This window comes from Cercospora beticola, chromosome 2, assembly GCF_033473495.1.
Source record: "Cercospora beticola chromosome 2, complete sequence".
NCBI lineage: Eukaryota > Fungi > Ascomycota > Dothideomycetes > Mycosphaerellales > Mycosphaerellaceae > Cercospora > Cercospora beticola.
In genome coordinates, this window is record NC_088936.1 from 1,940,749 (window position 1) to 1,954,126 (window position 13,378).

At 53.9% G+C, this 13,378-nt stretch overlaps 6 protein-coding genes across 6 annotated transcripts; 3 read left to right on the forward strand and 3 right to left on the reverse strand.

Annotated features, from left to right (window-relative positions):
• Positions 1 to 95: 95 nt before the first annotated feature.
• On the forward strand, positions 96 to 2,093 carry RHO25_002784 (uncharacterized protein; the record flags this gene model as incomplete). Its single annotated transcript, XM_023598337.2, has 2 exons — positions 96 to 1,517; positions 1,614 to 2,093. 2 exons carry the CDS (start codon positions 96 to 98, stop codon positions 2,091 to 2,093), a joined length of 1,902 nt encoding a protein of 633 aa, XP_023456209.2.
• Positions 2,094 to 2,609: 516 nt separating this feature from the next.
• RHO25_002785 (uncharacterized protein) lies at positions 2,610 to 3,497 on the forward strand (the record flags this gene model as incomplete). Its single annotated transcript, XM_023598338.2, has 1 exon — positions 2,610 to 3,497. The coding sequence occupies one exon, from the start codon at positions 2,610 to 2,612 to the stop codon at positions 3,495 to 3,497; it is 888 nt and encodes a 295-aa protein (XP_023456210.2).
• Positions 3,498 to 4,841: 1,344 nt separating this feature from the next.
• RHO25_002786 (uncharacterized protein) lies at positions 4,842 to 5,693 on the forward strand (the record flags this gene model as incomplete). Its single annotated transcript, XM_065602301.1, has 1 exon — positions 4,842 to 5,693. One exon carries the CDS (start codon positions 4,842 to 4,844, stop codon positions 5,691 to 5,693), a length of 852 nt encoding a protein of 283 aa, XP_065458373.1.
• Positions 5,694 to 7,503: 1,810 nt separating this feature from the next.
• RHO25_002787 (uncharacterized protein) lies at positions 7,504 to 9,183 on the reverse strand (the record flags this gene model as incomplete). The annotated part of the gene is made up of 2 exons (XM_023598339.2): positions 7,504 to 9,020; positions 9,069 to 9,183. 2 exons carry the CDS (start codon positions 9,181 to 9,183, stop codon positions 7,504 to 7,506), a joined length of 1,632 nt encoding a protein of 543 aa, XP_023455426.1.
• An 812-nt stretch (positions 9,184 to 9,995) lies between these two features.
• On the reverse strand, positions 9,996 to 10,637 carry RHO25_002788 (uncharacterized protein; the record flags this gene model as incomplete). The annotated part of the gene is made up of 1 exon (XM_065602302.1): positions 9,996 to 10,637. One exon carries the CDS (start codon positions 10,635 to 10,637, stop codon positions 9,996 to 9,998), a length of 642 nt encoding a protein of 213 aa, XP_065458374.1.
• Positions 10,638 to 11,363: 726 nt separating this feature from the next.
• On the reverse strand, positions 11,364 to 12,179 carry RHO25_002789 (uncharacterized protein; the record flags this gene model as incomplete). Its single annotated transcript, XM_023598340.2, has 1 exon — positions 11,364 to 12,179. One exon carries the CDS (start codon positions 12,177 to 12,179, stop codon positions 11,364 to 11,366), a length of 816 nt encoding a protein of 271 aa, XP_023455425.2.
• Between the last annotated feature and the right edge of the window lie 1,199 nt (positions 12,180 to 13,378).

A 13,378-nucleotide genomic window follows, 5' to 3' on the forward strand; every position in this document is an offset into this window, starting at 1 on the left:
AGGTTCGCGAGCTAAAAGTTTAGTGTCAAGCTTCTGAAAATAGTTGTACCGGGGACCAGCACATCTTCGCGACTGCTGCACGCACGACACACAGCATGGCCGCCGCCAAACGGAAAGCAGGAGAAGCCTTTGGCAAGAACAAGACGCAAGATCTGAGGAATCCGGAGACTCAAGTGAGCGCATTCGCAGCTGCCCGCGCGATCAGTTCTCCGGCTGATTGGCGAGAATCAGCTTCTTCGACATGTAAACCAGAAGATGAACATGCCTCTGGCGCTATTGAGGAGCTGAGCGCGCACGAGACGACCGGAAGCACTCAAATCGCAGTTGACGATCCGGTGGTGAGCATGGAATGCGAGCGCGGCGATGCAGCGAAAATCAACGTCACTCTCTCGACCATCAAGCAGAACGCTATCGACTTTCCCAATGACGATGCCATGGTGATTTCAATGCGACCGGAAGAAAGCGTCACTATTCTGGGTGATTTTAACTTACAAGTACTAAATGGCGTTGTCTCCATATATGGGTCCATGATCCATGCCAACCGGGGTGTACAAAGAGTGTACGCACCAGCAGTATCTCCACTGCCTGCTATTACAGCTCGCAAGCCGGAAACGTCAATTCGAATCACATCTGTATCTTCTGGGTTGGCGAGTATCGAGCCACTGTCTCCGATGTTTCGCAATATTTGCTCGTCAGTCGAGGGCGACTCTCGTTCGTTCTGTGTCCTACCTAATTCCAGAGATGTCTCAATGGGAAGGGCAATAACACCTCTCGACATCGATGACGGCACTAGGAAAGTGATCTCTCAACTCAATGCTCGGCTGGATGCAGGCGGCCAGGCGCCTCGAATTATGGCAATCGGTGGCAAGTCTTCTGGGAAGTCGACTTTCAATCGTATTCTCTGCAATACTGTCACCAGTCGAGCCGACAGGAGCAGCTGCGCCTACATTGATCTCGATCCTGGCCAACCAGAGTTCGGACCACCTGGTCAGCTCTCATTAATCGAAGTCACTGCGCCAATCTTGGGCCCGTCGTTTACTCATCAAGCATCGACGCGAAACTCGAGTTATCGCCTCATACGATCCCACACGATCGCTTCAACAACATTCAAGGACGATCCAGACCACTATCTGGCATGTGCTTTCGACCTATTGAGCTACGCACCCAAGAACATACCTATAATTATCAACTCATGTGGTTGGGTGAATGGGCTAGGAGCGAGCACGATAGTCTCACTGGCATCGAAGCTATCCATATCAGATCTGGTGAGCCTAGACTCAATTGAGACAGAGGTGCTCAGCGAAGCTGCCGCGGTGGTAGGCAATGTGCCGCTCCGCATTTCTAGGAGGCAGCGACAGCAGGCATTACGGACACCTGCGGAGCTCCGCGCCATGCAAACGATGGCATACTTCCACCAGAAGTCTTCCCTGAGCTCCGTCAAATGGATTACGAAGCCTATAAATGAAGTTCGGCCCTGGATCGTCTCGTACTCCACGGAGGGCTCAGGAATCGCAGCGGTAAGATCACTCTTGTGTGTTCCGTACACGTATCAGCGTGTTCGAAGACTAGTGCACTGTAAACTACACGATGACTCAGATGCTAACACCCCACAGGTTCTCAACTACGGCCAAGCCCCACATCCGGATTTCCTGGGTGAAGTCCTTGATGGCTCCATAGTAGCCATCACAGTGATCGATGACCAGGCCCTCGACCAAGAAGCGATTCATCGCACAGCCACAGAACATATTCCCTACCTACCACCAAGTCCGACAGGTCACACTCCTCCTCTCGATCCTCGGCGCAGTCATTGCATTGGTCTTGGGCTGATACGCGGCATCGACACAGAAAGCAAGACTTTGCAGCTAGTCACGCCCGTTGCCTCGGGTGAAATCGAAGCGTTGGCGGACAAGCAAGTAGTGCTCATACGCGGCGGATTTGATCCACCAGAATGGGCTTACTTGGAGGACTGGTATGCGGCAGGAGGAGCTGTAGATACAGAGGAACGGCCATGGGTCAGCTTTCAAGAGCAAGTGGGTATAGAAGGCTCGATCTGGCGTATGCGACATCCTCCTATGGCAAAGGATGTACGGTAAATGCACGATGGCTTTCTCAAGCCTCGTGAATCGGTCCGAGGCATCGCAAGTTACACCAAGCATAATGTGCAGCCTCTGCAACTGGCAGAGATAATGCTTCGCTGGTTGTCCCAGACTAAGTATATTTTTGTTCTCACTTCACTCGCGTCGTTCACGTTGTAGGCTGCACGGACGCTGTTGCCTCGGCAAAAACTCGGATCGGTGTTTCGATCCTTTGCCATCGAAGATTCCGCTCCAATGGCAATCGATGACAGATCACTCAAGCTCTCTCATCGCATTTGTAAGGGCTAGTTGCGTCATTCGAATGCCGACGGATATAAGGGCTACAAGCACGTCAGCAAATAGACAGCATTATAGCGATCGTAGGTCACCTTCCATCTCTCTTGGTATATGTACGCGCGATCATCTTTGCGATTCTTCACCAGCAAGCAACTCTCATACACAGCAAGCAGATCATACAATCGAGTGCAGAGCATACCGCCGCTGAGAAACGCCCGACCTCAGCAGACCGCAAACATGACGACAGCGATTTTCAAACACATCGATACCACCACGTATACCGGGAAGCCTTGGGGAAAGGTCGATGCCGACGCAACATCATTCAAACTCGAAGATGTAGAGCGCAACGTGCACAACATTCGAGGACGCGAACAAGAATTCACTACAGACAACTCCGGCTTCGCCGTATACAACTCGCCCGCGAAAGAGAAGCTGTTCACAGACGACAAGGCAGTGCGTGAGGGATACTATGCCGAGGTGGAAGACCTGCTCCGCAAGAACATCAAGGGTATCAAGAAGGTGCATATCTTTGACCACACAATTCGACGGAAGGACAAGGCTTCGCCGCGACAGCCCGTACAGCAGGTGCATGTGGACCAGACTGCAGGAGCCACGGACGTTCGTGTGCGACGACATCTCTCATCAGAAGCGGACGAGCTTCTCAAGGGCCGCTACCAAATCATAAACGTGTGGAGGCCCATAGGACATCCGGCGTCGGACTTCCCGCTCGCGGTTGTGGACTGGAGAAGTACGGAGCCGAAGGACTTCATCCCAGTCGACCTTCTCTACCCAGTCCGTCCAGATTCCGCCATGGACGATGACGACAGAGGCAAAGAGCGCCTGGCAGACCCGGCTACTTTGCAGTCGACCGAAGGCTACGAAGCGCGAGGTGAGACGCTCGGAGTCGCAGCCAACGAAAACCACAAGTTCTACTATATGAAAGATATGACACCTGACGAGGTTATGCTGTTGAAGTGTTATGACAGTTTCGGAGTCGGAGAGAAGTTCGAGCATGAAGGCATCGCCACTCGAACTCCACACACGGCTTTCTTTGATCCCAATACTCCTGCGGACGCGCCGGGTAGGCAGAGTATTGAGGTTCGATGCTTGGTATTCTACGAATAGGCATGAAATAGAGTGATATTGTTGATAGAATGCAGTCACGACCAGGAAGTTCGCCAAAGACCGCAATTTCCCACTACGCCCGTAAATCTTGTGCTCCATCTGACGCGTTTATGGCATCCCGGGCCATAGCGAACAACATCACTTCTTGCCCATTTTTGGGCCTGGAACTTGGAAAAACAATGCCAATGCGGGCCATATGCGCATGCCAGCCGCGCGAGCGCGCCTCAACACTCCGTTCTTATGCACATCTCCTAATGGCATGCCACTTCCCGCGCGCACATGCAAACAAAATTTATCATTTGCGCACGTCATAGCCCTGACTAACGGCCTTTACTCCGGTGGTGGGAGGGCTACAGGTGGACTTCACCATATCTGGAACCTCTACTACGTGCCTCCGCTGCAGTGGGAACGGAAATATGCATAAAATCCAGTTCGCTTCCGAATATGCATGGCAGAAATTCTCCACTTCGCTCCCATACGTCGTCCGCGGGCTGGTACATAGTCACTTCCAGGACTTTGCGCGTGGCGCCTTCCAAAATGCTCGTGAGATTTGGCAACGGGGCAGGAGTGCTTGCAAAGGAAATCATTGTGGATGCTCGCAAGAATCACTTCTATGCAGATGGCCAGAAACTTTCATATCCTCGAGCAAATTCCCCGTAAGAGCTGCATGGCGGTGCTTCGTCCGAGAATCCAATATATCCATGTAGGGGACGGCTCCAGTCGGTAAGATATGGTCTCTTTCCAGTGCAGAATGCGAAGTATATCCACATCTCCACGCCAGCAATGCACAAGGCACAAGGATAAGGCAAGAGGGCTCAATCAGAGCTGGAGAAAACACAGGAATTGCAAGCAGTAACTTGTACTTGTCACGCCACTCCATAACTGTGCTGCGCGCTTTTTCTAATCTCTGATTACTCCCCAGTGATGCAAGAATCTCGCACTCATACAGCAATCCTCCTAGGAAGCTGGCATGCTTGCCCGCTTCCGAAATAAGCGGCCGGTTGGGTGGCACGGCCAACAGGTCTCAATAGCTGCACTTCTGCCGACCTATTGTCTCGCAGGTACTTTTCTACACATTTTCTGGGCACGCGTGCTCCGTCAGCTTGAATCCTGTACACCTCTGCGATCACAGCGAATCCCGGACCACTCCAATCGCAATGTCGTCAACCAAGCCGAAGCACAACAGGACTACACCGAACATTAAAGCTGCATGTGAAGAATGCCGGTATTTTCACCCAATGTACCTCGCAAGGGGAGATTTTGATGTGCTAATCTTTACCCACAGAATCAGAAAAACAAAGGTGAGGCTTGCAACAAAGGCCACAAAGCTCTCTCTCATCGGTCATGTCTGCGCAGTGTGATGGCGGCCGTCCCGCCTGTTCGCGATGTATCGAGAAAAACAAACGCTGCGAATACGACGCAGAGCCCGATGAGCATCGATCAGCGACCTTGAAGCGCAAATGCAAAGTCTTTGAGCAACGAGCCCTGGCTGGTGAGCGGCTACTCGTAGCCATGCGAGATCTTCCCGAAAGCGAAGCCGTTGGCATATTACGAAGACTGCGCGCTCAAGAAGGAATCGAAACAGTCGCAGCTTCTCTCGCTGAGCCCAGCTCTCGAGATACCCAGGAGCGTGAGACCTCTCTCACACTCTCTGCGGCAGGTTCCTATTCCAGTGCAGGCAGCACAGCCCCTCTGCCCACGACGTTCGAGAATCAGTCCCGGCTCCATGAACCTGATGAACAGCAACGGCAGAATGAAAGACGTAACGAAGACGCCGAGATGGCTGGCCACAGTACAACGGATCAAAGACTCGCGATATCATTTCTCGTCGATACTGTGGCGAATTCCCAGACTTCGCCACAGCAGCGACCACTGCACGCCAACAACCAGGCCACTCCGCTCAATCCTTTAACAGTTCAAAGAATGGCAAGTTATCCCCCATTATCGATCGCCGCGGTCGAAACAAACAGGCGAGCCTCTGCACCCAATCCTTATATCGTTGCTGGCCCACAACCGAATCAACCCACCAGAGAAAACGAACGACCTCAACAGCAAATCATACCATCTGCCTATGACGAAACAATGCAGAATATCGGAAAAGCGCCCGATCCAGGAAATGACTGGGATCAGTACTTCATGAGCGTTTCGTCGCTGCTCAAAAAAATAGGCGAGGGACCCCGTGGCGGACGCCAATGATATTTGCGATCGGTCTCGTTCTTCAGCATCTGTATTGCAGGCGGAGGGGCGTTTTTGACGAGAGCATCACGATCGAGAATCGATGGCTATGTCAGGGCCACGTCTGCGCTCGCTTGACGAATGTGTCAGATTAGGGGTTGCGCTTTGTGAATCCCATACAGCACGTTCCGTCCAAACGTGTTGGCGGTGAGCTTTGCAGGTCCCCCGCCACTAATGATGATCAAAAAGCAATGATGATGATGAAGAAGAGCACACAGCAATGATACACGAGCAACAAGACCCACCACTGCGAGCGGCGTACAAGTGTACGCGGATACGGCCAACTAAGATTGGAGGAAACGCGAAGAAGTTGCAGAACAAGCTGGGGGTGGTGCAGCATTCTTCACACCAGCGTTCGCGTTTACCGTTCGTTCTCGCTCTTGCGCACTGCCTCCGATGCAACCCTGGACCTGGACCTGACGTGGATAGAACGTGAGACGCCTGCTGTCTGACTGCTTCTTGTCGTCATAATTGTGCTGTGCATTCACCACATCAGGGAGAGGAACGCAACACGTACGTCTCAGGGCACGACGTGGACGCATACCGAATGCATTAGCCAGTGCATCGGTCGCACCATCTACAGTCGGAAAAGCTGGTAGGAGGTATCGGCTCGAGGTACCACAAAAAGTCTGCAGCAGCAAGTGGAGCACATATGTCCCGACACTGATCGTGAGATACAATGGCAGGAAGTCGAGTCAGTAATGCTGGACAGGCGGGATCAATTCATCGCAAGTGTTCACCCGATTTTCACTACTGCTCTTCAAGTGGCGATTCAGGAAAACTACGACTCATCGCTGTGAGCCAACAAGGACAAGCAGCAGCTTCGGACGCGGACCTTTCATGCTGTGTAAGGCCAGGTGGATTCGCAAGCACCGCTGCACCAGCCGTAGCCGTAGCTCGCCGCTAGAACACTAGGTACGGCACGCCGCAGTCCATCGGGACCAAGGCCGCTCTTCAGACCCCAGTCACAGCAAGTCGTTCAACCCTAATGTTCCACAAAAGTTGCAGAAGCGCAGACTTGCCGTGCCGCAACTTGTGTGAGGGTCTGGGTGATGTGCAACTAGGATACAGATGCCGTGAGAGCGAACCTCCATCCATCCGTTCGTCACAGACGGGATGGCCGCCGTGCCCGAGACGAAAAATCGTCATCATGACTGAGGATCCAATCATCCCTGGCACCAGTGCTGGGAAATCCACATTCGTATCTTTGAGCGAGGTGTTGTCTTGCCCGTCGCTCGCCTTTCGTGCTCATAGGCAGGTAGAGGATGCAGTCTTCTCCGCAAAAAGGAGATATGTCCGTGGAAGAAGTCGGTTTTCCGTCCGTACTCTCACACGGCCTTGTGAGCGAGTGGTCGCGCAACGCAACGGCAAGACGGCTATTGACTACAGAAAGAATTACCAAGCAACACAAGCGGTGTTCTTTCGGCTCCGACGCAGGCGACGGCGTGATTGTCCTCGTCCCTGGGCCTTTTGTGTGGCGTTACTAACCCCTTGCGTCTTCACTTCATGCTTGGCCATTTTCTGCAGACATTGCAGTGATCGCTGCTCTAGACCACATTCGGGGCAAATGAGATGGCGATACGGTAACAGTGAAGCAAGTACAGACGCCGCAACTCCTCGCTAAAGAACTATTGCCTGTACCGTCCTTCCAGTCCGCTGGGCATTCGCATCGTACAATCTTTTTCAGCCGCACACCAAGCTGTATGGACTCGGGCTTCACAGAGGGTGCCGGATCCGATTCCTCATGCTGCGAAGAGAAGGAACAGTACATTCAGTACTGCATGCCGCCGCTGCCGTAGCCTTGTCCGACATTGTCGTCAAGACTCTTGTAGCCGCCGCGGCCGCCTCCCCCTCGTCCTCGAGCTCCTCCACCACGTGCGTCCCGTCTGCCACGCGAAGGCGCGAAATTGCCGCGCGCCCCACGATTCCCGCCGGCGCCACCTCCGCGAGGTGCATTGTTGAAGTTGTTGCCATTCTGCTTCGGAATCCACGTGCCGTCGTTACGATTGCCACCGAAGCCACCCCGACCGCCTTGATGAGTCTTCGCAGGTTTGTTGCCATGCTGTCGGCTTGCAACGAGTGGTGGGAAGTCTTCTTCGCGTGGGTGCTTCTTCGCGTTCTTAGCGTTGGGGAAGCTCGCTTCGTATTCGTCCTCGTTTGAATACTCCTGTTCGATCCTGAGCAGCACCTTTTCGCCGACTGTGGTTTCGAACTCGAATGCTTGGTGATCAGGCACAGGCTGCCAGTTCTGTATCCGGCTTGCTTCGATCGGTTTGGCTTGACGTCGCGTTGCGAGGACGACACAAGGCGTAGCGTTCTCCGTGTACACTTTGGCATTGGCAGGTACAGGTTGGACACGCGCAGCCCAGACTCGTTGCTCGTAGACGGCAAGACCGGTCACTTTCCATCTCATCTTCGCGCCAATGCCACCGACCTTGTTGAGGATGCTATGAGGCGCGGGCCGAGGTGTGATCAAGATGTTATTGGCCAGATGTTTGAGCTCGTGTTCCGGGCAGTTCTGCGGTGGCCTCACGAGCGAGCGAAGCCGATCGATATCTGCTTGCTCGATGAGGTAGCCGGTGTAGAATACCGATCGCTTGATCTTGTACGGAAGCGCGTTGCGTGGCGCCACGCCGTCCAAGATTGCCCGATTGTGGACATTGATCATCTTCTGAACTTCAGCCACTTCTGAAACGGGATCCATGAAGCTGTCCTGCTCCGTCACCTGGATCACTTCTGCCGTAATGGGCTGTCGCGGCACCGTTACTTGTGCTGTGGGGACTCCAGCCATCAACGTCTTGTTGAAGTCGGCAAAGAAGTCCCTGAATCCTTTGGTATGCTTGACACGATCCTCGTAGATGCGCAGCTCCTCGGCCTTGTGGTACGTGTAGACGATATCCCGCAGCAGCGCCTGCTTGAAAATCATGGTGCTGCCGAAGACCTCGCCATTTGGTCCACTCGAAGGCTTGAGGCAGACCATGTCGAAGACAAGTCCCTTGGACTGGACCATCCTGCCAATCAAGTCGGCAAATTCCTGCTCTTGCCTGCCCGTCAACAGCACCGTCAATGCATCCTCCTCCGCCATGGACAACTGCACCAGCTGCACAATCGATTCATTCCAACAGCCCTCCCAGGCCCGTGCCTCCTCTTTCTCGAGTCCTTCGCCAGTCGCCGCCAGAATACTGGGATTGTGCCACCAGCCGCCATTGTGCAGGAACTCTTGAGCCTGCAACGAGCCACAGGTTCCAGTATTCCAGACCTGCCGGTTCGGGAGTGGTGACTTGAACACTACACGAGGTTAGTGCTTTACTAACCGAGTACTGCCAATCGGCCTACAAGTGTTGTCGAAGTCATAGACATGGATTGCCTTGATCTTGTCGACGGATGGGAGCTGTCGGTCCTGACAGCTCCAGCGCTTGAGTGCGGTGGGCGTGTGCGACAGCGCCATCATTCCCGACTTCAGCGAGTGACTGCGAGCAGGATGATGAAATGATGCGCGAGTCCGCACGTTCAAGTCCAAAGCGCGATTGCGACTGACGCGCTTGACTTCGGCTCTCGGAGGAACAAAATTCCGGGACCGCCAAGACATACCCCTTCGTTCCCAGCATCAGCACTAAAGGACGGACTTGATCTGGGATTGAGACAATGCGTAATCAATCATGCGCTGAGGCGGCATCAAGCCGTCTCTGTTCATTATCTCTGTTGGATCACTGTGCTCAGCGGTTGAAAGTGTTCAAGGAAGCCATCGAGATTCACTTCAAAATTGTGCTTCTCCACCGTCAAAGACGACATACTGAGATCTGACCTGGTGCAGATTCGGCACACTCATATGCAACGGAATCCGTACGATGCTCACACCTGCAAGCTTTGACTTAGCCGTAAAAGACGATCGCGGAAGACACTCTCCTGAACCGTTACTTGATGCTTAAACACGCCACGAGGATGTTAACAAGTTGAGGGTTTGTGTAGGCGCTGCACAGCGCTAGCAGTCAGGTACTTGTTTTCATGAGTAGACTATCTGTGGTACTGGCCCATAATCCATACACCTGAGTGCTGGGAAGATGTGATAGAAAGTGCTGCTGTCTCCCTCCTTGAAGAACATGAAACTCACGACATATGTCGCGTATCCAGCCTCGATTGCGTGACTATCCAGGACCCGCCATTACGTCCCAGCTGTGATTCATGGTCTCGTCGCAGTCATGACCCGCACGTATGCTTTTGGCCTTCGACTTGCTCCTGCCACCAGCCAAATAGGAGATGCAATCAGCTTAAAAGCTTCACAAGCTCCACTTTGACATCACACTCGTGAGCCTCCACCTCTCCACTAATTTCTTGTAACACCGCTCTTACTGTTCGAGAAGAATCGTAAATTGCCAACACATTCAGCATATCCTTTACTTCACGCCCCTTCCCGCCATACTCGCAAAGGCCCCTGACGAAGTTCACCAGATCACCAGCCAGTCTTCGAGCAGAGTAATGCTTGTTATAAGGGATCTCCAACCGCGTAAGATTGGGAGTTTGCGCAATCAATGGCTTCAAGAAGAAGTCATGGCACATACTGACATACTGCAGGCGAACCAGACGCACTGCTTGAGCATTGTTGCCGCGGATCGCGCGCATCCAGTCCGTGAAGTGATCGCTGTTGGAGAAGTGGAAGACATTGTTGCCATAGAAGACCGGCGCTGCTTCTCTGTTGCTGAGAGCGCTGACGCGCAGGAAGGAAACCGCCAATTGTCTGCTTGTGCTATCCGTTTGGCGAGTTGTAGAGTATCGACCCTTTGCTGCGATTGTCCCTCGTCTGCGCGATATGATTATGGTGCCCTCGAAGACCAACGTATGATGATAGATCTCGTTCCTGATCTCAGCGGGTAGATCAAATAATGTGACCGGTCCTGGTTGAGACATTGTGATGGCTTGCGCTGATGAGCCGGTGTGCTGAACAGCGAAAGAGATCGATTTGCTGTGGTGGATCCCAGCGCAAGAGCTGACGGCAGCCAAACGATGTTCCAGCAACTGTGGGCTAGGACGGGTGGTGGACGGTTTCGTTGCTCGCACTCGCCGGTCTGTTCGGTGCGTTTCGATACTCGAGAGAGGAGGTGAATCGAGCGCTGGATCTGGTATCTGCCAACTAACCTGACGCAAGTGAGTGCCAGCGATATTAGTTATGGTAGGAAGCGGTCCTGTCATTGAGGGTGAAGTTATGTTCACTTCACGAGGATACCGTCGTCGGGTGCTCTTGACTGGACTATGATTGACATCAGAATCGACGCTGGAGATCAATTTCATGCCATCAGCCGGGCCTGCATCCGTACCTCCACAACACTTGGAGGCTTGCGAAGCCCAAGACTCAGTGCATGGGGACCGTCTTTGTGGGGACCGATGCGCTTGTGGGCTGCGACGACTGCGAGTCGGCTGCGCGCTTCTTTCGTGTCTCATGATCCTTAGCTGCCTACCAGGTGGGCTCCCTTCGTACTGCCTGATGTCACGAGCGATCGCTAGGTCGGATGGTGTGTATTGGGTACAGCTTGGTATCTCATTGCCACGGTCCGTCACCGTCACTCATGCCTGTTTGAGATTGTCGATTCGTTGCGATTTGCCAGAGAGCGTCGCACGCTCTCATGTCGCCCGCGATCAAATGCCCTTCGCAACTTCTTCCGCGATTTCCTTGGCCTTGTGCTCGTTGTAACGATGGAGAGGTGTGCACTTACAGCCTGCCGTGGGATCGTGCGACAGGGCGCAATATCGGAGGGTCGAGAATTCATCTCGAAGGACGCGGACCTCGTGATGGAGAAGAGTGTTAGTCTGCTCGATCTCCCGAGCGCGATCCTCAATCTCTTTGGCGGAGCGCTTCTTCTTGCGACGGGTTTTGGCCGCTGCTATGCGATTGCGCTCCCGACTGATCTTGAGTTTCTCATCCTCTTCGCTACCTTCGTCAGATACACTGCCCGTGCGCTCATCATCGCGATCGTGGTTTCGCTTGCTTGCCGAAGAAGGACGCGCGGGACCTCCACTACTCTTCGGACGTTGCGGAAGAGATTGGCGCGGCGTCGACATGTTGTCGGCGCTCTGAATGCTGCGTAAGCCATAAACACTTTGTCGGTCGCCAACGGAAGACGACCGCTGCGCTTTTTCACGATCGCTCGGAGTCTGTTTGGCGCTCCGGTCGCGCAATCGCGCCGTAATTGGAAAAGCTGTGCTGTTACCCATGAGTATTTGCGGAGGAGATAGTGACATTGACGCGTCAAAGGAGGGCATTGCCGCCGTAGCGCGGCCTGGGAGATTCGGCGCAGCGAGCTCTGGTGTTGTAGAAGATGATGCGGCTATCTGTGGCAAAGAGCCGTTCCAGTCAGACGTGGAAGGGTTTGCATAGTCTATGGACGGGGTCTGCAGGTCGAGCGCGATGCCGTAGACTAGCTGCTGATCGGCCCAGGTGGCAGGAGTTGGCATTGGACTAGTTAGCATTGAAAGTCAAGCCAGACGGCGGCAAGTTTGTCTGCGCCATCCTGTCCGACGGAGGGTATTGCTCAGTGCTATCACGGCCACGTCAGGCTCGAGTCGACGCGGAAAGCAGCATTGCGAGCGGGAGGTGGGCAGACTTACGCTGGTGGGACGTGGAATTGCTGAATGTAAACGTGCTCGTCGTGAGATGCGCGTGAGTCGTCCATGGATCGCTGTAAATAAAGCATTCTTGTGCGAGTGCAAGAGAACAGGGAAGCGAGAAGTCCGGTGAAGAAAGTGTTATATTTGCGGAGAGGTCAGTAGCGAAACATTAGCAACTGCAGCGATCCACAGTGCCTCCGACGGTTGGAGAAAACGAATGGCCGTGGCATCCACCCCGGCTCACCTCGATTCGGCGGCCACCATATGTGCCGGAATCTGGTCCTCCCGCGCAAAACATCTCATGCACCAACATGGAGACTGAGCTGCTCGCGGACTCGGGCAGGACTCGCCACTCGACTGCAGAGCACAGGAGCTAAGTAAGAGCAGAGAGGAGAGGGAAGGCTTGCGAGGAAGCCAAGGCCACGGACTTTAGCTGTATGTGGCGAGCTATGCGAGCGTCAACAGCCTTTAAATCGCACAGCTGGTGCACCAACGCATTGCGATCGTACGCAAGGATACCAAGCATGAGCTACAGTACACTGGGCCGCCACAGAGGGCATTGGCGAAAGAACATCTCACCATCCTCCGCGAGGCCTAGCCCCACCAAATTTGACCGGAGGTTGCTCCGCCGCGCACTCAGCATTGGAAGGACCTACCACGAATCAATTCTGGCGGACAGAAGCCCCCGCAATCAGCTTCTTGCATTTTCGCGAATGTATGAGTCGATTGGCTGTGTATAGTTGAGCGGTTGGGAGCGTGAGAGGCTTGAGAGCACGGCTTGCACGCAACTCTGCACGCCGTATCCACAGCGTTACGCCGCCAAGCCATTGCACGCCCATGCGGATCCTCCGCAGACGGCAGAGGGTAAGGCGGGTGCTTGTATGGGACTGGCTGCGCGGGCGAGAAAGCGGAACTCGCTTTGCGCATGCAACGGGCGTTTTGAGGGCTTCGAAGACATCGATCGAGAGTGATGGACTGGACAGGAGGGCGGTCGACGACTGATGCCCCGATCGGCCATGACGTCTAGGAGACTAAGCAGAGACATT